The following is a 25222-nucleotide window of genomic DNA, read 5'->3' on the forward strand; positions in this document are numbered from 1 at the left end:
CTTTAGTTTAAAAACTGGTCGAAACTATCGTCAGATATTGATTATTTATGCAACAGCAGTGGTTTTAATTACTTACTCTGGCACACCTCATTTAGCTTAATAAGGTATTTATTAGGTTTTGACTGATCATGCCAAGATGCGTAAAAAGCTATGATTGAAAATCACAATTATTCCACCAAATATAGATTTTAAACCCATTTAAAATAAAATGTGGAAAAAGTTTCTGAGCGTCCCCTGCTTTATGGTCTGTTTGACTCTAAATTACCATAATTGACTAAATGAGCATCATGCTGTATTGAAGAAGACTTGAAACTAGAGATTGAGACATAAACTCATGTTTAGACTGTTGAATGAATAAATCAAGAGAGAAGTAGAGTCATTTATATAGACTTCTATACAACCAGAGGAATCGACACCTGGTGGACAGTAGAGCGAATGCAGCTTTAACACATGAAGTATAGACTTCTATACAACCAGAGGAGTCGCCCGAGGTGGTCAGGAGAGAGAATGCAGCTTTAAGGCTCATTGGCTTCTCCTTTCAGACCCGGAGGTTGCCGCCTGATTTTTACTTTTACTATTTCATGCACACATACATGTAAACTGTATGTTTTTAAGTAAGAGCGTGTGCTCTCCCCTGCAGAGCTGAGTTCCACCCTGATGGAGAAGATGCAGGCCCAGGAGTTGATGAGCGGCCTGAGGATACCGGAGATGGAGGATCTGGGACAGTTCTTCCGCTCCTTGCCGACCTCCACGCTGGTGGGCATCGGCGCTCTGACTGCCGTGCTGGCGTACTGGTTGGCCACCCGACCCCGCCCCATCAAGCCCCCCTGCAGCCTGCTGCACCAGTCCGAGGAGGTGCCGGTAAGATGGAGCTCACAGATGCACGGGCCGATCACTAAGGGGCAGGTCACACCAGACGCGACTCTCAAAAACGCGCCGCTAGCAAAACCATTGTTTTCCTATGGTACGGCGCGCCTTTCATGTGCGCCGTACCATAGGCTTCTGTTGGTGAAACTAAATATGTTTTTAAGTCGGGTTTGGTGCATTTCACATTACATCTACTTACTAAAAGCTGTGGTCCATTCCACCCTGGAACCACCATCCCAACCAAACACACACACACACACACACACACACACACACACACACACACACACACATGCCTTTCAATTTGTCGTCAATGTGAAACTCCTTTCAAATGCTTTTTCCCCTTCTTGTTAACCAGAGAAGGTGTCTGAAGTAGTGCTAAAAACAAGCGCACACACACACACACACACACACACACACACACACACACACACACACACACACACACACACACACATGCAAAGACACAGTTATTTTTATGTCCGTTTGTGAGTTGACAATACAGACAAATTATCATTTAAAGAACAAGGAAAACTATTTTCTTTTTCCCATCCTTCAAGCCTTTTCACACTTTCACACTTTCACTCTTTTATAATGCAGAAGAATTACATCAGTTTGGGGTTTATTTGTTTGTTATTTTTGGCCCAGATCAATTGTTAACTTCAGAAAAATACTTATGGAGATGAGTCATGGCATTTTGTTTCCCTCTCAGCATGAAGATGGCGGTCGCAGGTCCATGATGGGCGACAGCTCCAAGCTGCTGAGTCACTACCACGACGACGCCAGGACCATGTACGAGGTCTTCCAGAGAGGCCTCCACATATCTGGTGGGTCGGTGTGAGCGGGAAACACAAGCACTATTATGACAGTTTACTCTCACACACAAACACACACAGACAGACTCAAACTGCACAAGAAAATAGGATGTTTGTCTTTTCTGCCCAAATGATCCATCATATTATACATTGTATCCAAATGATGCATCATATTATACATTGAATCCACAGGATACATCGTATTATACATTGTATCCAAATGATACATCATATTATACATTGTATCCACAGGGTACATCATATTATACATTGTATTTACAGGATACATCATATAAACATTGTATCCACATGATACATCATATTATACATTGTATCCACATGATACATCATATTATACATTGTATCCACATGACGCATCATATTATACATTGTATTCACAGGATACATCATATTATACATTGTATCCAAATAATACATCATATTATACATTGTTTCCAAAGGATCCATCATATTATACATTGTATCCACAGGATACATCATATTATACATTGTATCCAAAGAATACATCATATTATACATTGTATCCAAATAATACATCATATTATACATTGTTTCCAAATGATCCATCATATTATACATTGTATCCAAATGATCCATCATATGATACATTGTATCCACATGATACAATATATTATACATTGTATCCAAATTATACATCATATTATACATTGGATCCAAATTATGCATCATATTATACATTGTATCCACATGATACATCATATTATCCATTTCATCCACAGGATACATCATATTAACATTGTATCCACAGAATACATCATATTTTACATTGTATCCAAATGATCCATCATATTATACATTGAATCCACAGGATACATCGTATTATACATTGTATCCAAATGATACATCATATTATACATTGTATCCACAGGGTACATCATATTATACATTGTATTTACAGGATACATCATATAAACATTGTATCCACATGATACATCATATTATACATTGTATCCACATGATACATCATATTATACATTGTATCCACATGACGCATCATATTATACATTGTATTCACAGGATGCATCATATTATACATTGTATCCAAATAATACATCATATTATACATTGTTTCCAAAGGATCCATCATATTATACATTGTATCCACAGGATACATCATATTATACATTGTATCCAAAGAATACATCATATTATACATTGTATCCAAATAATACATCATATTATACATTGTTTCCAAATGATCCATCATATTATACATTGTATCCAAATGATCCATCATATGATACATTGTATTCACATGATACAATATATTATACATTGTATCCAAATTATACATCACATTATACATTGGATCCAAATTATGCATCATATTATACATTGTATCCACATGATACATCATATTATCCATTTCATCCACAGGATACATCATATTAACATTGTATCCACAGAATACATCATATTTTACATTGTATCCAAATGATCCATCATATTATACATTGTATCCAAATGATACATCATATTATACATTGTATCTACAGGATCCATCATATTACACATTGTATCCAAATGATCCATCATATTATACATTGTATCTACAGGATCCATCATATTACACATTGTATCCAAATGATCCATCAAATTATACATTGTTTCCACATGATACATCATATTATACATTGTATCCACAAGGTACATCATATTATACATTGTATCCACAAGGTACATCATATTATACATTGTTTCCACATGATACATCATATTATACATTGTATCCAAATGATGCATCGCATTATTATCCACAAGACGGCATCTGAGATTATAAATGTCTTTTACACGTAGAACAAAGGGGTTAAAAAAATACAACACAGATAAAAATAAAATGGATTACACATGAGACTAAGAGGAGGCTCAACAAAGCAGATGTGATCAAAAGGATCATATATAATTCATTTGATATCACCTGTCAATATCCTCTCAGAGGCGACGTGACAACTAAGGAACTTTTTTCAGAATCATTCATGTTCCAAAATGTATTTTCTGTTCATGTTCAAGCCGCAGAGGAAAGAGATCTTCTGTGGGAAAAATAGATATGTAATCCATTCATAAAAAAACAAAAAAAAACTTGGATTGACACAGGATTTACACACAGCGCACACTTAAGAAGTAGTAAAAGAGTACACACACACATACAACCACCCACCCATCCACACATACAGCCACCCACACACACACACACACACACACACACGTACAGACAAACATACACACACACAACACACACACTCACACACACACACACACATACAGACAAACACACACACACTTCCTTGGAGCCAGGATAACACAAAAAATGTTTTATCTCATTTCTCATATCTGCTGATGGTAGAATGAAAAAGAAATAGTTGCCAGGGTGATGGCCATCGTTGCTAACGGTAACAGCGTCAGGCCTCACATCCTGACTCACAATAAACGCACACACACACACACACACACACTCACAATGTAGAGATATTCTTAGACCACCAGCTGTTCCCCAGTGAGCTGCGTCTTCAGAGTCACATATTATCCTTTATAACTATTTATTTTTTACTATTTCTTGAAGAATTACACAAGTAATATAAATATTATATATCAGAACTTGAGTGTGAAATAAGATGGCCAATCAAAGTAAATATAAATGCTGTAGTGTTTTATGGATTTTTAAACAGTTAATTCAAATGGAATAAAGCTTTAAAATGATTTGTATGGCAAACAGCTACATATCTAAAAAAATCCAGATCCCGTGGAGGCGTTTGTGTCCACGTCTAGTATTCCCTCTCCTTTCGCTCTTCATGGTCTACCAACCATATCCATATTATAGACGATATTATAACTCTGACGTCTCTGTGTGTCCAACAGGTGACGGGCCGTGCTTGGGCTCGCGGCTCCCCAACCAGCCTTACAAATGGATCTCCTACAAAGACGTGAGTGACCTTCAGGGGAGGTCTTAAAGGGACAGCTCACCCCAAAAATAAAAAATAAATGCATATTAGTGCCGCTCATCCATCTAGAGTCTAAAAGGAAGCGTCCTTCTTCACGGTTGGCTTCTCCACGTCTGATATCTTCAACACCAGGAAACTTACGAAAATCAATCTCGATTAATAAATAGCATGACAGGTGAGAGGAAGAATATGTGTTTTAGATTTGGGGCTGAACTGTCCCGTTAAAAAAGAGACGTCCAGCATGTGAAAACTACTATAGATCAACGCTTAAAAATGTTAACTATAGTGATAATAAAGCAGCATTTAGTTTGTTTTTTTGTTTTGTGTTTGCTGGGACCCCTCCTCTTCACCATCTACATGCTTCCCCTTGGTCAGATCATCCGCCACCATGGTCTCAGCTTTCATTCTTATGCTGATGATACACAACTATATCTCAGCACCAAACCATCCACCCAGCTACCCCCACAGTCACTTGTAAACTGCCTACATGCAATAAAAATCTGGATGTCATCAAACTTCCTAAAACTCAACAGCAACAAAACTGAGCTCATGGTTGTGGCTCCCAAGGCCCTGCTCCAGAAGGTTGGAGATCTCCACTGGAAGTTGACGGCTGTTCCTTCTCCCCATCCTTGGAAGTCCGCAACCTGGGTGTCATCCTGGACCCAACACTATCATTCCAATCTCATATCAGGTCCATTACCAAATCCGCCTTCTTCCACCTCAAAAACATCTCACGTCTCCGGCAATCACTCTCTGACTCTGTGGCAGAAACCCTTATCCACGCTTTCGTCACCTCCCGTTTGGACTACTGCAATGGAGTTCTGTCCGGGGTTCCCAGCAAAGCCCTGGACAGGCTCCAGTATGTGCAAAACTCGGCTGCCAGGGTTCTCACCCGCACCAAGCCCTGGCAGCACATCACCCCCACCCTCATCCACCTCCACTGGCTTCCGGTCAAGTCCCGCATCACCTACAAGATCCTCCTCCTCACCTACAAATCCCTCAATGCCCTGGCTCCTCAGTATCTATCTAACCTCCTCCATCCTTACACACAGTCCCGGAACCTTCGATCCTCAGGCACGGGTCAGCTCTCCATCCCTCACACAAAAATGCGAACTTTTGGGGACAGAGCCTTCAGTGTGACAGCCCCCACACTTTGGAACTCTCTCCCCATAGAGCTCCGCAACACACCATCTCTGGACACCTTCAAAAAACACCTCTTCACCAAAGCCTATGTCCTCTAGCTACTGTTGCATTTGTTATGTTTATTTATGTCTTTGTTAAGCGTCCTTGGGTTTCATGAAAGGCGCTATATAAATCCTAGCTATTATTATTATTATTATTATTATTATTATTATAACAGTTGCAAATCTCAAAAAGGTCTTTCTTATTTTAGCAGACATTGTCAAATGTTTTGCTGTTTTAAAACATTTCAGATATTCTTTTTTTTAAGACACACTTTCTAGAAGCTTTTCACTCATCATCAGCTCTGTAATGACATTTGATGAGCTATAATTTACTGTGTGATGGGAAACTCAGGTGTAGTTGGCAACCGGTGTACCACAGAGGCTTTTGTAGCATCAAAATCTGCCCAGCAACCAAGCCAGGCCTCGTCATGCCGGTCCACTGAGGAACTGCAGTCTGCAAACGTTGCTATATTTAGGTAGCGACCAGCCTGAGCACATGTGGTAGAGTGGGTGTACTGGGTGTACTGGAGGCAGGTGCAGTTATTAGTCCTGTCCATTGGATTTACAGACCTTCTGTGCTGCAGCAGCATAATCGTGTTGTTTGATGGTGTTTGATAGTGTTGCTCAATAACAATTTGATGTTAAACGCAAGAAGAGCCACAACTAACGCTTTTTGTGATTATCGATTAGTTTGCCGGGTATTTTCTTCTGATTCAGAAAAATCTGCTTTTTAAAGACCAACATGGCTCAGTTAAAATTTCTGTTTCAAAACAAAACTCCTCATCTCTTCTCGGATTTTGATGATTTTCTACCACTACACCTCATAGTGGTGTTCCATAATCTTCAACAACAACAAAAAGAAATAAAAGAAAGGTGCCAGAAAATAGTGAAATATGTCCGTCACAGCTTCCCCAAGATCAAAACGATGTCATTAGATTGTTTGTTGTCCACATCAAAAGAAACAAAATAAAAAAATATTCAGTTTACTGTCAAATAAGACTAATAATAATAATAATAATAATAATAATAATAATAATAGTAATGAACACAAGTGAGAGACTGGAACTGGGGGAATATTGATTCAAAAGATAATTTCGGCTCTTTAATTGTCTTTTTTATATTTATCTTGTTTATTGTATATTGTGTATGTATATAAGTACGAAGAGCTACGTGAAACCGGAGTCAAATTCCATGAATGTGTAAACACACATGGCCAATAAAGCTGATTCCACTTCTGATTCTAAATGAGCAATCAGGTTTTTTTGGGAAATGTTTGGAGGGAAACTATATTGAGACAAGTGATCACAGCAAAGAAAAGCCACAGGAGAATTACACAACCTTCAACATTTTGCAATGACCTCATGTTATTTCACAAGAGGATGGCGGGGGGAAGTTTTGCTGTTCAGTCATGAAGCTGTAATTCCCAGAGAAGACAAGTCCAGGTTAAAAAATGATGTTCCGCGGAAACATATTGCTTTCTTTGTTTCTGCGCGATGGTTTTCAGAGGCTACGTCCTGTTTCACAATCACTCAATTCCACCGTTAGCATAACAGAAGGCCAGAAATTTAAACTAGAAATGAGTGGATGATTTATGTTTGTTTTTGTCTTTATGTTTTGCAGAATCATGGATTTTCCTTTTCTTCCAAGAGTCCCCTTATTTAGCTAAATATTCGGTTTGTTGTTACAACTGTTTCCCCGCGTGAAGAAGCTGTAAATGTTTGTTGACCCAAGAAGACTAGAGGATCGGCTCAGCGTTTGTTTTGTTTCACCTGGTCCAATCAGTTGCTGTCCCGTCTCTCCCGCTCCGCAGGTGACGGCCCGGGCCGAGTACCTGGGCTCTGGCCTTCTGCACCAGGGCTGCCAGCCGAACCCTAACCAGTTCATAGGAGTGTTTGCCCAGAACCGGCCAGAGGTGAGTCTTTCTTTTCTTTTCATACTGTCTCTTTCTCACGGTCTTCACTGCTTCACTGCTTCACTGCGTCACCTGTTGCCTCAGAGAGGGTTCCTGTAAACCGGCTCACAGATGAAGTCTAAAAAGTGAAGCCAATGTTCAAGTGCCTTAAACCTGTATTATTTTTAACGGCGACTCCTCAGGTTGTGATCAGAAGAAGTGGATGTAACCACCAGGACGTCACCCGTTGGTTTGAAGCCTTGAGTTTTGCGTTTTTTTCCATCTCCGTCTTGTTTTTTTTGCAACCGGCATAACACGAGAGGGCGGAGCTATGTACAACAACAAGACATTTTTAGGCGAACAAAATGTTACAATTAACTTTCATGAAGTGAAAACAAACTGTAAAAGGGTTAAAGTTGTAAGACTCCAAGACCGGACAATGCCGTGGTAGCTACCTGTCAATCACCTTGTAGCCCCGCCCCTAAAGCATCCCCTGCTTTATGGTCTGTTTGACTCTAAATTACCATAATTTACTAAATGAACATCATGCTGTACTGAAAAAGACTTTAAACTAGAGATTGAGCCATAAACTCATGTTTACAATGTTTACTGAGGGAACAAATCAAGAGAGAAGTAGAGTCATTAAGTGTGGCTTCAGCTGCAAGGAGTCATAGACCCCTGCAGCAAGCGCACTTCATGTTCTCCTGCGGGCTTAATAATAATCATAGTCCCACAAAAACTTTTGCGCGTATCTCCTCCCACAGCGTTGCCAGCACATGCGTAAAAAATACATCAAAACGTGCGGCCTGATCGGGAATCGTGTGCTATGACTGAAGAGATTTTCCCGAAAAGTGCGAAAAACAGCGAGAAATTGTCCCATTCACTTGACTGGGGTTTCGGACTGAAGAGAGCAAAAAAACATTCATCTTTGTGCCCACAGTGACTCGCCATAATTTATAGTAGAGAAATGATTTGAAGTTTAAAACGTTGACAAAAGTCTGGAGTTTATTTGCCCAATTGGGCATTTTTTGATAGCTAACACAGTTTTCATGTAATTATTGTTCAAGTTTAGGAAAATGTGGGCACCATTTCAGAGTTTACAATGTATGGGGCAGGTTAGAGGTGTGATGTCATCGCTAGAGCAGGAGGAGCTGTGTCCTAACCACCCTTTTTGTATTTGTATTTTGCCATTCACTCCACAATATTGACTTTTGAGGCATAATTTATATATGAAAACGTTGGAAATATTGTGCTTGTGGTACACATGCGTCGTGGAATCCAACAAACGAATACTGTTTTGTCAGCAAGCCTGAAAGCGACAACTGCTCCATCAACCACCATGTTAAATCGGACCACAATTTTCTCTCATGAAACGTGAGCACTTTACAAACTGAATTTACACTCTCATTTATAAATCCTTACAAATATTTAAGTAGACGGAAACGTTCTCAGAAGTCTTGTGCTTCTCACGATTTCGTTATTTTCGTGATGGGATTCACGGTTGTCTGTCAAATACAATAGTTTGAAAGGTTGTTTTCTCATTAAATCCACAGTCCAGTCTCCCGCTCTGTGACAGTGACACACCTGTTTTAAGTTAGCCAATCAGGACTGCTACCATGGCAACCAGTGACACGGGCACACACATGCAGGAGGATCTGTCTGTCTACCTGTCTGTCTTTCTGTCTTCCCTTTCGACATAAAAGCCCCATGATTTAACTGTATCTTAACATAAAGCTCAAATGTTATTATTGTATTAAATAGAAAATAAATACACAATTGTACACAATATTTTTTTATGTAATCACGTGATATGTTGCAGCAAAGGGCTGTCCCATTCATATTTACTACACCATCAAGCCCTCACAGCTAATGTTGGCATACATATATATATATATATATATATATATATATAAATACAATCCACACATACGTGCACGCACGAACGGCCGTGCGCGTGCACGTGGTCATACGGTCGCGTGCACTCAGACTCTTGACTTTTGATCATATTTATGCAAAAAATAAATAATATATATATATTTTTTTTTTAAGTCAAGGAGTTATTGATTCTTTAGAGATCAAGGACAATAGGGGCTGGTATTCATATGTAATCACGTGATATGTTGCAGCAAAGTGCTGTCCTGTTCATATTTACACCATCAAGCCCTCATAGCTAATGTTGGCATCTATATATATATATATATATATATATATATATATATATATATATATATATATATAATGTACCTCAATAACACATCTCACTACCGGTAATGTATATATATTGCGACGTCTTACGGCAGTAGTAGCCACACTTTCAAAATTTCTTGTGAAATTTTCTCGTTTTCTATAAACTTCTATACAACCAGAGGAGTCGCCCCCTCGTGGTCAGTAGAGAGAATGCAGCTTTAACACATGAAGCAAAGACTTCTAAACAACCAGAGGAGTTGCCCCCTGGTGGTCAGTAGAGAGAATGCAGCTTTACCACATGAAGCATAGACTTCTATACAACCAGAGGAGTCGCCCCATTGTGGTCAGTAGAGATAATGCAGGTTTTAAGACACTTCAACACTACAAAAAGAAGTCTGATTGTTTAGATGGCTACAGTGTGTTTTCAATTCATAAAAGTTCATTGTAACTTTTTTTGGGCTTTGAAGGTTTTTTATTCTGCGTCTTTTCTACTTATCGTCACCCTCTCGTGTCACTTCTGGTTGTAAAAAAACAAGATGGCAAACTCAAGGCCTCATTGACGTCACTATGACTATATCTACTTCAATAACAAGCCACTAAAACAAACAAAACTGTACTTAGTATCTTCACATGGAGATCCTCTCTCTTTTTCTACAGTTTTAACTTTTTTGTCTTCAAAAATGTAACGTTTAAAGTTTAAACTATTTTAGAAGAGTATCTGTGTTGATCTAGCATGATGTTTCTCACATGAACGACCGCTAAACCCTTACCTTTGACCCCCCCCTGACTTGTGTGTGATTCTAGTGGATCATCTCAGAGCTAGCTTGCTACACCTACTCCATGGTGGTGGTTCCGCTTTATGACACACTGGGCCCGGACGCCATACGGTTCATCATAAACACTGGTAAGAACACACACAGACACAAATGATTAATGCTAACACACACACACACACACACACACACACCACTAATAATTCGTGCCAGCGTCCTCTAGTCGGGCTAAGCGTTTGTTTAAAATGTAAATACAACAATCCTCTCTTGTCTGAAGGGATAAAGCGTGACGCCGGCCGCTGATTACCTTTATTAAACAGTTTTGACTGCAGATACGTTTTGAGTCAATAGCGGCACCTCGTATCGATGAGACTGATACACACTGGAAAAAAAACTAATTTAAACACAGATAGTTTTGTTTGTATTTGATCCAAATCCTGCAAAACCCAGTACAGAGTTTGACAAAGACTGACAAAACATTATGGTGCGATAACTCTGATGTGATGACTTATACAGGGATAGTATTCTCCTTAAACTGACCGCAAAATGTTCAGCTCCAAGTCTTTTTGTGTTTTCTCCTCGTTCCTTTTCATCTTCTTCATCCTGCTGACATTGACACAAGGGTGCATGTGCTCTTGTGTGCTTGTGTGTCGTTTCAGCCGACATCTCCACGGTCATCTGTGACAAACTGGACAAAGCTCAGGTGCTTCTGGACAACGTGGAGCGGAAGGAGACGTCCGGCCTGCGAAGAATCATCCTGATGGACGACTTCGACTCTGACCTCGTCGAGCGCGGCCAGAGCTGCGGCGTGCACGTGCAGGCCATACAGGAAGTTGAGGTACGGCATGTCGGGACCGCGCGTCATACCTAGAATTATTTTTATCCTCAAAAGTGTCGATAAATGCAGTTCATTTTTACTTTTACTGTTGTCCAAGAGTTGAGGCTGCTAGAGGACGCTGTGTGACACCTGAACATGTAAATCTGCACAATAACACTGTTAACTAGTTTTTAATTGCTTTTCTACAGCAGGAGGTCAATAGCAACTTGGTGAGATACAGCCATCAAAATGACATTGTGCACAATTATATAAAATCACAAAAGGTTAAAGGATAAGGCCGGCCTTGGGCAGTGATTGTGGAATTGAGAGCTTCAGGGATGATGTGTAATTGTTGGCCAAACAGGGCCCCATTCCTCACACCTGGTTTACTAAGTTAGCTGGATAATTTTCAGGATAAGATGACGCAGGTCAGGCTTTTCGGTTCCACGAAGCAAGTTTGGAAAAATCACCATAGCAACACATCCAAATCCCTTAACCTGCTCCAGGGCAGGCTAACTGAAATTCACTGGATAAGCTGACCACTCCCACCGGACAAAAAAGGCAGCTCCCTTCCCTTCCACAATTTCTTTTCACTGCTTCAATTGATTGAATTTCTGATTATGAATAATGCATACATACTGATCCGCCCATACACATATTCAAACCTAGTTATATGGTAATCTACACATACATGTATATACACATGATACATATGCACCTCATAAGTATATATTAATTTGTATACTACTGCCAGCAGGCACTTTTAAATAGATATAATCTGTGTGATTTGGGTGATGAGGCACTTTAAATTAGCCGACACATTTTCCCAACGCATTTAACTGATATTTTGCTATGCTCATATCTCGCAGCGGGGGCGGTGTTATGCTGCATTCACAGCAAACGTGTTGTGAATATTCGCAACCCATTTGCTGTGAATGCAGCATTAGACTTTGCCATGATTATATGGTCTTGACTTCCTCATGTATGTTCATGATCATCTGCTGCTCCTCAACGGAGAAATAAGAGGCTCTTTCTCTGAGTTTATTTGCCATTGTAGCGTTTGAAGATCATGGAATCTGTGCTCAACTATGCTCCCATTTGAAGAGGAGCGTGCATGCGGAATTATCCAGATGACTGAGGTCTTGTTCGAATTAACGAGACTGTTTGAGGGCGGATCAGCATTTGAGGAACCGACATAGCCTGATGTCAACCATCTCGGTAATTTAAGGTGGATAATATGACATTTGATCGACTTTGTTGAACCAGGTACGAGGAATGGGGCCCAGGAAGACAATCTTCACAAAGGAAGAACCCATTATGATTTTTAAAGCCTGAATACGATCAACAGAAGTGAAAAGCTAAACGTTGGGCTATGAAGGAACAACACCGCGGTCACATGACTTCTCCACCACTCCATCACTTCTACTCAAAACTTCTAAGTGATGGATTTTATATCGTAGAACAAAACATTTAAATCTCCTTATCTTGTATTGAAAACAGTCTTTATTTCAGACGTCTAACCAAAAAGACATTGACTAATTTCCTGGTTTTAGTACTCATTCCTGCAGCTCTCTATTAAATCTAATTTTGTTTGTCGACAACAAGAAAAATATGGAGGACATCGCCTCGTGTGTACTTTGTAAATCATGGATTGAAAGTTGTCTCAGCTGTGCACAAGCCAAAACAAAGAGATGTTTAGACTTTAAAAACGTTTGTTGTTTGTCTAGCATGTTCGGTGAGATCTTAATCCAATCCTCTGCAGCTCTATACACACACACACACACACACACACACACACACACACACACACACACACACACACACACTAGATCGATAGATAGCACTACGGGTGGGGCGAACTGTCCCTTTAAGACAGATGCAGATTTAGTTTTCTGTTGTCCTTTCAGACAAAGAGAGACCAAAGGAGGAACACATTTGAGAATTCTTAAAATAAACAAGGGTTTTATAACTCGATGAGGACATTCCACCGGGTTGATTCACATGAAAGTCGCTGGCAGCCACTCAGTGCATAACTCAAGTCATATTTCAAGAGCCTGAACGGTTCCAGTGTGACACCCAGCTCGTCTGGTTTACCATGTGGCTTAAAAAGAAGTGAGAGGATTTATTATAAATGCTCCCGAACACTGACTCACCATCACAAAGTCAAAGCTCAGAAGACACTCATTGTTAAAGGAGTCTTGGAAAATAGCCTGAAGAAAAAACGTCTGACGAAGTCATATTAATGTCACTCATGCATAAAAGTCCACTAGTAATAGTTGTTTTCATGTTGTTTTGTTCCTACAGGCTCTGGGCAGGGAGCACTACAGAAAACCTGTCGTAAGTACAGATTCAGGATCCCACTCTAATGGGAGAGATGTATGAATGCCACAAGGTTCTGGTGCAGACTGGAATATCTCAACAACTATGAGATGGATTCATGGGCAATCATGTTCCTCTACTCTGTGTCTGCTACTATTTAGGAAATGTTAGCATGCACACGCACTAAACTAAGACGTTGACCTTGTTTAACACTCATCAGCATGTTAGCATTTGTAGTAGACCCTTGTTTTGACTAAACTTGATGTGTATAGTAACTGACACCTTCGCTTCGCCTCACTGCTACTCCCTCAAGCTGTCAGAGCTACCATGGAGCCCATACTGTCACTAACTGCAGGATGATGTTAGCCCGCTGTGCTAACGAACTCTGCTAATGTTTCACCACAACTCACTCCACACTTCGCTGGTGATTAAAGATAAAAAAATGAACAATGTGAGTTCATCTCTGAGCCTCGGGCTACTGGGTCATGAGCCAGCTAAGCGAGGATTTTACTCTCTGTTGAAACTGCAGAGAGAGAATCACTCTGGAGAAGCTTTTTGGCAACTTGCACAAGGATCCTGCACGTCCTATTGTCTGTACGATGACAGAGAAAAGGGAATTGAGCCATTTAATGTAAATACAGGCCGCTGTCCTCAACTGTCGAGTCACGTGGAAATCTCATGCTCTGACCGATGCTCTTTTGTCTCCACAGCCACCAGCACCAGACGACCTCTCCATCGTGTGTTTCACCAGTGGAACCACAGGTAATAATCGTCTAAAATCGTGTGAATAATGTGCATTCTCTGTGTCGCTCGAACACAAAACAACCAATCAGTATCTCTTTAGTCCCGTATCATCAAGTATCAGAAAATACACAGAAAGTGCAAAACACTTGACAAACTGCAAAGTATTTATTCAAAGAGCACAGCATGTCCCCATGTAATGAGGCAAATACCACACCTTTCACCAGGTTTCCCTCGCTTACGTCAGCCCAAGTTCATTACTTGCTGCACCTTCAGGGTATACAAAGGGCCGAGTTCACTGACCCGATGCTGCTCCCTTGAGTTCTAGTCAAACAGTAGTGCTTGTGAGATAATATTCTCTTTGATCTCCCTGTTGGCTATGTATTTATAAGTTTGAAGAGCCTATTTGAAGACATATACAACTGCAGAGGTCAGACAGTATTCGTGTAACTCCCTGAGTTCTTGTGTGTTTCTATACGTGTATAGTCAAATCGTACGTCAATGTCTGTATCTATTTACATGGGGAGTTGGGTAATTTACGGATGACTGTGAATGCAGCATCAGAATTGTACATTTTAAATGTACAGTGGCTTGGTTTGCATACTACAATGCTATTTAGTTTGCTACCTCTTATTAGCCAATGAGGTAGTGTCATAAACATGCATCCTCTCTCCTGACCACCAGGGGGTGACTCCTCTGGTTGTATAGAAGTCTATAGAAAATGACTCTACTTCTCTCTTATTTATTCCCTCAGTAAACATTGTAAACATGAGTTTATTAGAGTCTCAATCTCTAGTTTCAAGTCTTCTTCAATACAGCATGATGTTCATTTAGTAAATTATAGCGAGATAACCTCTGTATAAACTAAACCGGTTCACTAAGGTTTAGATTCTGCATTAACGATTTAGTGCTGCAGCCACACACTCCTGTCACAGCGTAGGAAAGCACATTGCTATCGAGTGACAACTTTGTTTGGCAAATGTTTTGGTAAACATGAAAGCATGGTGGAATTAGCGAGGTAGCTGAATTGCAGAAGCAGTGCTGGGTCGGATAATCCCATCTAACAACTGCACCAGTCAAATGACAAATTACTTTTTTACATGATTATCACTCAGTAACTGAATACTATGACCACACAGCAATACATTTGTAAATACTTTTATGCATCAACGTTTTCTTAAGGTTAAAACAGAAGAGTTTTGCAGAAAATGTCGTATCTAGCATTAGAAATCCCATTAATAATGAGGCTCTTTTATTGCTGTGATTCTGATGGTTTTCGGACCTGGAAGTGGAATAAATACTTTGCACTTGAAGGAGAGAATGGAGGACGAGCGTTTACTGTAAATGAATGCAGTTTCTTCACAGCAGCAGAGTGACTTATTGCCCTCTTGGCGTTACATAAACGTTGCCAACAGCGCATGTCATGAAAAAGCGAGAGGGGGGGGCGAATTCATGTGAGCGAGAAGGCCTCACTGTTTTTTGTTGCATTTTTTTGGGAGGTCTTGTCACACAGGAAACAGACAAAAAGCAGGTCGTGTGAGGACACACTCTGGTGTCAGTTTACAGGAGAAACCAGCTGCAGCTCCACTGAGCACGCTGCCACCTGCTTGCTGGCAGAGGGAACTGCAGCCGCTCCACCACGAGTTTACGTTTCTACACAAGCTCCTTGTTTCTCGAGAATTCCCTCTGCGGTTGTTGTTGCAACATCCTCATTGGTCAGAGTCACATGTTACGTCTGGAAAGAGGAACGCTTTATTTAAGAGTCATTGCTCCAACTGCACCACCGGCCGTGTGTGTGTGTGTGTGTGTGTGTGTGTGTGTGTGTGTGTGTGTGTGTGTGTGTGTGTGTGCGCGTGCGTGCGTGCGTGCGTGCGTGTTTAGAAATGACATTGCAGTAAAAAAGTTAATTTTAGTCTGCGGTAGGAATAACCAAACACATAGGAGAGACACATGATTCAGGGATTTCCTTTTTTTCATGGGGAAGAGCTGTTTTATGTGACACAACAGATTTCTAGTTTCCCAACACAGTCGGCTGATTTAAGTAAAACATCAACTTGAACGAGTATTTATAGATTTAAAAAAAGGCACGTGAATAAAAAGAGAGACAATACAGTTGAATTAATAATTCATCATATAAGACTGTATTATGTTCAACAGATACATTATGTGTGTGTGAATATAATAAGGTTATCCATTAGTTTAAAGTGTGCAAATAAAGTGTGCAAACAAGTTCCCACTAACTCGTGCTCTCCCAGTCATCCGCCCACAGTGTGTCTGTGCTTTACGTATCACACCTTGTTTTCAAAGACATAATCCATAGTAAGGTATCTGTGTCAGCTTGATGGAGTATCAGCAGGGGGGGGCGGGTCGTAAATACCTGCATGCTATGTGCAACCGGCATGCATACGTGCACATATACAACCTCTCCTGTGTGTGTGTGTGTGTGTGTGTGTGTGTGTGTGTGTGTGTTTCTACTTCCACAGGGAACCCAAAGGGAGTCATGCTGAGCCATGGGAACGTGGTGGCAGATTTCTCAGGCTTCCTCAAAGTAACAGACGTGAGTCTTCGTTTCCCACCCGAATATCACTTTAAAGTCGTTGTGTTGCCAGATGAATATATATATATATATATATATACATATATATATATATATATATATATATATATATATATATATATATATATATATATATATATATGTATTTTTAATTGAGCTTGTTTCCTTCCTTTGCAGAAAGTCATTTTTCCCAACAAGGACGATTGCCTCATTTCCTTCCTGCCGCTGGCTCACATGTTCGAGAGGCTCATCGAGGTAAATAATCTCCCACAGGAATGAGTTGGTTGTGTGTCTGTGAAGGTGGGCGTCGATCTGAGAGATTGTTTAGTGTGTGGGAGGGAGAAAATAAGGGAGGGACAGGCTCTGTTTTCCCTTTCCCTCTTCTTCACGTAAGTTTCGCTTTCCAACTCTGATGATGAATGAAAACCTGCCTTTTACAGCCACATGTTGCACACACCCATACAAACACAAACACACACACACACACACACACACACACACACCCTTATATGCCCACAGCGACGCTGCAGAAAGGATCTTTTGGTCTGAAACACGGCCTGCTGATCAGAAACCACCTTAAAGGAACAGTTCACCCTTAAATCAAAATACATATTTGTGTGTGTGTGTGTGTGTGTGTGTGTGTGTGTGTGTGTGTGTGTGTGTGTCATGTTGCCAGAAGGGTGAGACTCACACACAGGAAACCACCAAATATCCCCAGAGAGAGAAGAGTCTCACTCTCTCTCTCTCTCTCTCTCTCTCTCACACACTCTCACACACAAACACACACACACACACACGCGCACACACACACACACACACACACACACACACCTCCATTTCTGATACTCAATCAGAGGACCTGCAACCTCAGATGGCCCCACAGGAACGGGGTCACACACATGGTACACGATCTCTCTCTCCGGGTCCAGGATCCTGAGGTTGAAAAATAAAAAATAATAAAAATAAAAAGCAGTAGTTTCACTTTGAGTCACGAGTCACTTCCTGCCGTCGATGACTCAAGTCAATTCTCCGTGAGCGCCGCCGGTGTTCTGAGTGTAAAACACAGTAGTCGGGCCACGACACGTCCAGCAGAGCGTCAGTGAGTTCACACGAGCTGATGATGTCGAACACAGAAACCAGTGGTGGGAAGTATGTTTACTCCAGTACAGCTTTGAGATACTCAAACTCAAGTATTTTCCCTTTACGCTACATTTTAACTTTTTATGCCACTATTTATCCTAAAAAAAGAAAAGGCTATAATTTCAAATTCAGATTATTTTGTGGGGTTATTTTTCTTCTCTTTATGAATTTTGGATTATATTTTAGAAAAATAATTCCATGAATTTCTTTGTGATTTAGTCTGTAAAAGATAACTGACAAGCTGTGTGTGTGTGTGTGTGTGTGTGTGTGTGTGTGTGTGTGTGTGTGTGTGTGTGTGTGTGCGTGCGTGCGCAGTCGGTGGTGTACTGCCACGGTGGACGGATCGGCTTCTATCAGGGCGACATCCGCCTCCTCCCAGACGACATGAAGGCCCTGCGGCCGACCATCTTCCCCGTCGTGCCGCGACTGCTCAACCGCATGTACGACAAGGTGAGAGGCTCTAAAATAAGATAAAAAATAATAAAATAAGATATCCAAAGGGAGATTATCGTGCCAGAGTTTAATTAAAGATGACAACAGAAGAACCATAGAAAACAATAGAATAAAGGTATAAACAGATATGAACAATAGAGTAATTATTATTGAGTAAAAGGAGTACAAGTAAAAGTAATATTGTGCATTAAAGATTTAATCTGATGGCGATTAAACTATTTTTCTTTTTTTGTTTCTTGGTCTTGGAGGTCGGAAGGTCAAAGATCAAGGTCACCATGACCTCACGCCTGTCCCGTTCTCTTGATATCTCAGAGCAAAATGTCCTCAAATCTGAACTCATTAGAATGTGACGAGATGAACTGATTAGAAACTGGAGGTCAAACACATTTTCTGGTCATAACTCGATAATTAATGTGCTAATTAACATATATTTCAGTTTAAAATGATAAAGTGATTAAGTGATGACAGTTTGGACAGGCGTGGAAGTAAACTGGTTCCAGTTGAGTCACATTTAAGATCTTTTTCCATCTGCCATCCAGCGGTACGGTTCAAACGAGGTGTCATTTTTCAACCATGACTCATGCATATTAAGTCTGGATTCCTCGTAGATGCATGCTGTGTCACAAAACCCTCTTTGTTGTAAGAGAGAGTTGTTAGGGAGAATTCTGAGTGAGTTTGGTTAATTCCCTCCGTGACCTTTGTGACCTGCCTGTCAATCATTTCGGGGCATTTTACATGAATAAACCTGGATGTTTATTGTCTCCAACCTAAAGATAATACATTTAAAATAAAAGGTATGATAATTCTCGGCCTCCTCTGCAGATCTTCAGCCAGGCCAACACTCCGGTGAAGCGCTGGCTGCTCAACTTCGCTGCCAAGAGAAAAGGTGCTGAGGTCAGCAGCGGGGTCATCCGCAGCGACAGCGTCTGGGACAAAATCTTCTTCAGTAAGATTCAGGTAAACTCTGTTTCCTAAATCAAGAGAGAGGTAGAGTCATTTCTATACTTAGACTTCTATACAAGATAATGCAGCTTTAAGACACTTAAGCATTGGTTTCCCTTGTCAGAACCAGAGGTTGCTGCCTGGAATCCAATACAAACAATAAATTATGAGATTGTTGTTGTTTTTTCGTTATTAATATCATGATAGGAAACATTTAAAATAAAGACCCCTCTGTATTGATTTTGCGATTTCCTCTGTACAGGCCAGCCTCGGAGGACAATTGAGGATGATTATAACAGGAGCGGCACCTACCTCGCCCAGTGTACTAGGATTCCTCAGAGCAGCACTGGGATGCCAGGTCAGACACACACACACACACACACACACACACACACACACACACACACACACACACACACACACACACACACACACACACACAGAAGGAGCCTCATTTAAATACGGAATTCTTACAGAGGAGATTACAGGAGATTACATAAAAGTCACAGGTTTAAAGCAGATTTTAAATACATCTGATATTTCTTCAAAAAGTGGTCTCCGTAGTAAGATATCTGTGTCAGCTTGATGGAGTATCAGCAGGGGAGGCGGGTCGTAGATACCTACATGCTACATGCTATGTGCACATATACAACCTCTCCTGTGTGTGTGTGTGTGTGTGTGTGTGTGTGTGTGTGTGTGTGTGTGTGTGTGTGTGTGTGTGTGTGTGTGTGTGTGTGTGTGTGTGTAGGTGTACGAGGCGTACGGCCAGACGGAGTGCACAGCTGGCTGCACCTTCACCACACCTGGAGACTGGACCCCAGGTGAGTGTCAGCAGTGATGTAACAGCCGGATCCTCGTCCTCTGTCGGACTCACTGAAGTTGTTCAAAGGTCTAAAAGTGAAGAGTTATGACTTAAAAGGAACGAGCTGCGTGTGATAATGTTTAATGGAGGTCAGAAGAGTCTGTAAACTTGATGAGTGAACCTGTATATGAACCAGATAATGACGTAACCACTAAGCTCTTATTAAATCCGCTGTGAATGTTTCATCACACACAAGAGGAAAGGGCTATTATCACGTTATATAATTCCTGCTCGCCAGCATCAACTGTATTTCCCCTCTGTTGTTTGGTTTAACTTCTTGGCATCTGTGGTCATTTTTCCATGTGTCTAATATATATATATATATATATAGAGAGAGAGAGAGAGAGAGAGAGAGAGAGAGAGAGAGAGAGAGAGAGCGAGAGAGAGAGAGATTTTAGAAAAATAATATATTTTTATGTCAAAATAAGCCAGTGTGTTTAGTCTGTCCTTTGAATGTTATTATATTTTTTATGTTATTATTTGTATTAATTATCATAACTGTTATTTATGTAGTATAATAAATAACAGGAATAATAATAATAAATAATATTAATAATATCAAAAAAATAATACATTCAAAAGACAGATTAAAGGCACTCGTTTATTTCGAGCTAAAAATATATTATTTTATCTTGGAACATTTAATGAGGTGTAGGTTTTATTTATGTATTTCTTTATGTGGCATAATGTGAAAGTATTACTATTATTCATAATAAAAATAATAATAATATAGGCACATTATGCCACATAAAGAAGTACATAAATAAAATCTACACCTCATTAAATGTTCGAGGTAAAAAATAAAATGTGTCTACTCTCTATGGACAAAGATTTAAAGGGACAGTTCAAGAATAAACGCATATATGTACTGGACATTCAGAAACTGTGCGGATAGAAACATTCATGAAACTGATGGTTAGATAACTCACCATGTTGGCTAAAATATAGTAGTATAATATATAGTATAATATAGATCCAAGTTCGGACAAAACAGGTAATTCGGTTGACTTTTTGATGGTTTGGTTCTGACCTCGTGAACAGGTCACGTCGGGGCCCCACTGCCGTGTAACCTCATCAAACTTGTGGACGTTCCTGAGAAGAACTACTTTGCCGCGAAGGAAGAAGGAGAGGTGAGTAACGAGAAACGTTAAACGACAGATTAAGAATTGTACGATGGCTTAAATATCTTAAAAACGGAGGAACAATTAAGGCCCAGATGTGAGGCATATAAAACAGCATTTAAGACATATTACTAGGCAGAAAAGTATTTTTTATGCAGTCTAGAGAAAGTAAGAACATACATTTCTTTAAAGGAATAAAATATATGTATTATTATTATTATCCACTTTCCTAATCTCCCGTGTAGGTTTGTGTGAAGGGAACGAACGTGTTCAAGGGCTACCTCAAGGACCCGGAGAGGACGGCAGAGACGCTGGACGCAGATGGCTGGCTCCACACCGGCGACATCGGCAAATGGCTGCCCGTACGTTCCTGCGGCTCGCCTTAGACTCTGAGCAATGCGTTTGGTTTTCTTCTTTCTCGTCGTTCACTCGACCGCCTGCTCTGTTACAGAACGGCACGCTGAAGATCATCGACAGGAAGAAGCACATCTTCAAGTTGGCGCAGGGCGAGTACATCTCCCCCGAGAAGATCGAGAACATCTACATCCGGAGCGAGCCCGTGGCTCAGCTCTACGTCCACGGAGACAGCTTGCAGGTAAGAATACTGGCAAAAACACACACAATGCTCTACACATCTTACATTAAAGTGTAACCCCCCGGGTCTGGGCCTTAGTACACCCGCTACATCATTTAGAGCAGTGGTTCTCAAATGGGGCTACGTGAAGGCCCTTAGGTGAGATTTAAACAATATTAAAACAATTTAGTATCCATTAAAAAATCCTTTCAAAATTTTTATTTAATAGAAAATAAAAATAGCAAATTAACCACATAAAGTCAAGCGAGTAAACTCAGGTGAAAAAGCGTTGCGAAAATTCGCAACTCTTTTGGTGTGAACATGGCATTAGAAGGCCTAAAAAAATCTGAAACTATCAGGTCCTGATTTTAAAACAGTAGATGGTGTTCTTTCGACATTTTAAATGTCAATAATAACGAAAGCGTTGATGTGTTTCGGTGTGTTTTTATGTAGTTTATAGCTTTAAAAAAAACACCAGGACCAACATTTTCTAAACTGAATTAGTTTGCATCTTTTTCATTTCCTCCCCTTGTGTCCTGCGTTTGCTCCTTCCAGTCCTGTTTGGTGGGCATTGTGGTTCCCGACCCTGAAGTCATGCCCGAGTGGGCCAAGAAAAAAGGCATCATCGGCACCTACAAGGACCTCTGTAAAAACACGGTAGGTGGCTCCGTCACCGTCATTGACAGATTGCTGGAGAAGTGTCCGGAAAAAAAACATTGTTTTTGTCAACAGGAATTGAAGAAGGCCGTCCTTGAAGATTTGGTGCGTCTGGGCAAGGCCAGCGGCCTCCACTCGTTTGAGCAGGTACACGAGTAATGCCATTATTTTACACACAGTAAAAAAAATAGCAGTGAAATATTCATACTGCATTCTGCTTTTTTCTGCAAATTGTAAATATCCGTTGTTGTGAATATGAAAGATGGCGTTGTTGAAATCTTTGTTTGCCAAATCTGAAGAAAAATATATATATAAGCAAAATACTGGGTATTAACCCTTACATTACTATTCTTAAAGTTCTTTAACCCAAAAGTCTTAATATTCAACATATTTTTTCTATTTATTTCCACTGTTTAAAGGTGAAGAACATCTACATCCACAGCGACATGTTCTCCATCGTAAACGGGCTCCTGACTCCGACGTTAAAGGCCAAGAGGCCTGAGCTGAAGGAGTTCTTCAAGGAGAAGATCGACCGGCTCTACGACAGCATCTCCATGTGAAGGCCGGCCCAACCTCATTTTCGAGCATCTTAACGCTAAGGTCTGCTTTTGACCCCCTTACCCGTAGGGGGACAAAGATGTGACACCTTAGGCTTAACGTGCTTCTGGAAAGGCAAAGCCAAACCCTGCCCTGCTTTGGAAGATTTAAAATGCCCACATCAAAACAAATCAAAGAAATAAAGTGGAATACGGTACACATTCTTATGTTTATGTATGCGTTCACTGTGAGAAAGCATATGTTTAAAAATAACATAATTTAGCCTGTGAGCTGGACTGTTTTTCATTGGGACATGAATTTTCCATGCTGCAGAAAGAACAAATCAATAAACAGACGTGGTGCGTTTCCAGTGTTGTCCAGCAGAGGGTGGTGTCGAGCTGCCAACACCAAAAACAAAGCACAGCTATTAGTTGTAACTAGGTGGCGTATTTCACTTTATCTCTATGATTTGCTCAATTTAAAGCTACCGTGAGGAACTTTTAACTGGTTTTGAAACAGTCTCTGTTTAATCCTGATCCTCTATACGACCTTCATAAATTATCAAGACCACCAGTTATTCTTTAATCGGAGCCATCGTGTCGGATTCTGGTGAAACCAGATGACATCATGCAGGTTCACCGGAACCTCCTTCAGACTCCAGGCGACACCAGTCCACCGTGGACAGACCCAGATCCAACTTTGCTGCTTCCTTCGAACTGCATGCGGAAGCTCCGGAGGGAGGAGGAGAGCTTAGCAGCAGCAGCTTTGTCTCCTCCCCCTCCTCCTCCTCCTCAGAGACCCAGGACGCATTGCTGGACCCGCTGGAGGGAAGGGGGGCAACGGGAGAACCAGAACCAGAACTGAGAGGATCAGACTGTCAGACCCTACTGCATTAAAATTAGAGGTTTTCTGAAGGGACCCTGGTGCTCAGAATAAAAGTTCCTCGGAGTAGCTTTAAGCGTTTCAAATCTTGCTACCTGCTATCCACCCAAACGAACCATCAAGCGCTCCGTCCCCAGCAGCAGTAATCCATCAGCACTCTTATGTTGAACCATCCACTCGTATACGTCCATCTGCATCTCCTCCGTCGGTTTTAAAACCCACCAGCCAAACGAAACCTTAATCCACAGTTGTACGACAGCAAGCGTGATGTCTTCATGTCCAGCGTATAGCTCGAGGAGGCGTCTCGCTGATACCTTTGCGGGAAATAATGGACTTCATCCTCAGTGGAAAAAACCTAGATTATCCTTTTCCATCGACCGAGCATCAGAGCCCGATGCTGCGATCACAACAAAGATGAAACCTTCAATCCAGACATCGTGCAATTTGACCCCAAAGCCACACCGTCGCATTCTGAGGTCAGAACCGAGAGAACAAAGGCCGAGAGAGCAGCAGCTCCACGCCTTACGAACCGCCACACGAGTTCACGCCACGAGTTCACGCCACGTGTTCAACCCGTTCATCACCCGTACACTGGCAGTTTTTTAGCACGCATGCTCCTCTTTTTTTTTTACGTGACTGGCTGTAACAATCATGGAGGTTCACTTCACGCTCTGCGGTCCGGCTCAATCACATCTTTCTTTTCATCCGTCTTTGCACAAATAGTACGTCAGGTGAAGAGAAGAAGAAGAAAAAACACAAAAAAAGAAGAGATAATCCAAAACCAGGGCTCAGGGCAATGCATGCAGTCTGCCCTGCGATGCACCGTTAGCGTTTGACTTTGGGGGGAAATAAAAAGGTTTCTTTGTGGCCGTTAATATAGCCGGTCGTATGCAGCCGCCCACAGCCACCGCTGCTAGTGCAA

The 25222-nt window shown here is 41.0% G+C and overlaps 1 protein-coding gene across 3 annotated transcripts; it reads left to right on the forward strand.

Moving 5' to 3' along the window:
* Positions 1-651: 651 nt before the first annotated feature.
* On the forward strand, positions 652-23441 carry acsl6 (acyl-CoA synthetase long chain family member 6; the record flags this gene model as incomplete). Of its 3 annotated transcripts, none has more annotated exons than XM_079234620.1 (20): positions 652-861; positions 1580-1694; positions 4581-4645; positions 7658-7759; positions 10730-10829; positions 11358-11536; positions 13820-13852; positions 14545-14596; positions 17059-17132; positions 17310-17387; positions 18588-18722; positions 19548-19682; positions 19930-20025; positions 20416-20488; positions 21571-21659; positions 21896-22012; positions 22102-22245; positions 22780-22881; positions 22957-23028; positions 23301-23441. In XM_079234620.1, the coding sequence occupies exons 1-20, from the start codon at positions 658-660 to the stop codon at positions 23439-23441; spliced, it is 2106 nt and encodes a 701-aa protein (XP_079090746.1). In that variant the 5' UTR covers positions 652-657. The 3 variants fall into 3 exon arrangements, with proteins under 3 accessions (XP_079090746.1, XP_079090747.1, XP_079090748.1); XM_079234621.1 differs by having other exon boundaries at positions 652-858; XM_079234622.1 differs by having other exon boundaries at positions 652-855.
* Between the last annotated feature and the right edge of the window lie 1781 nt (positions 23442-25222).

This window comes from Taurulus bubalis (genome assembly GCF_910589615.1).
Source record: "Taurulus bubalis genome assembly, chromosome: 2".
Lineage (NCBI taxonomy): Eukaryota > Metazoa > Chordata > Actinopteri > Perciformes > Cottidae > Taurulus > Taurulus bubalis.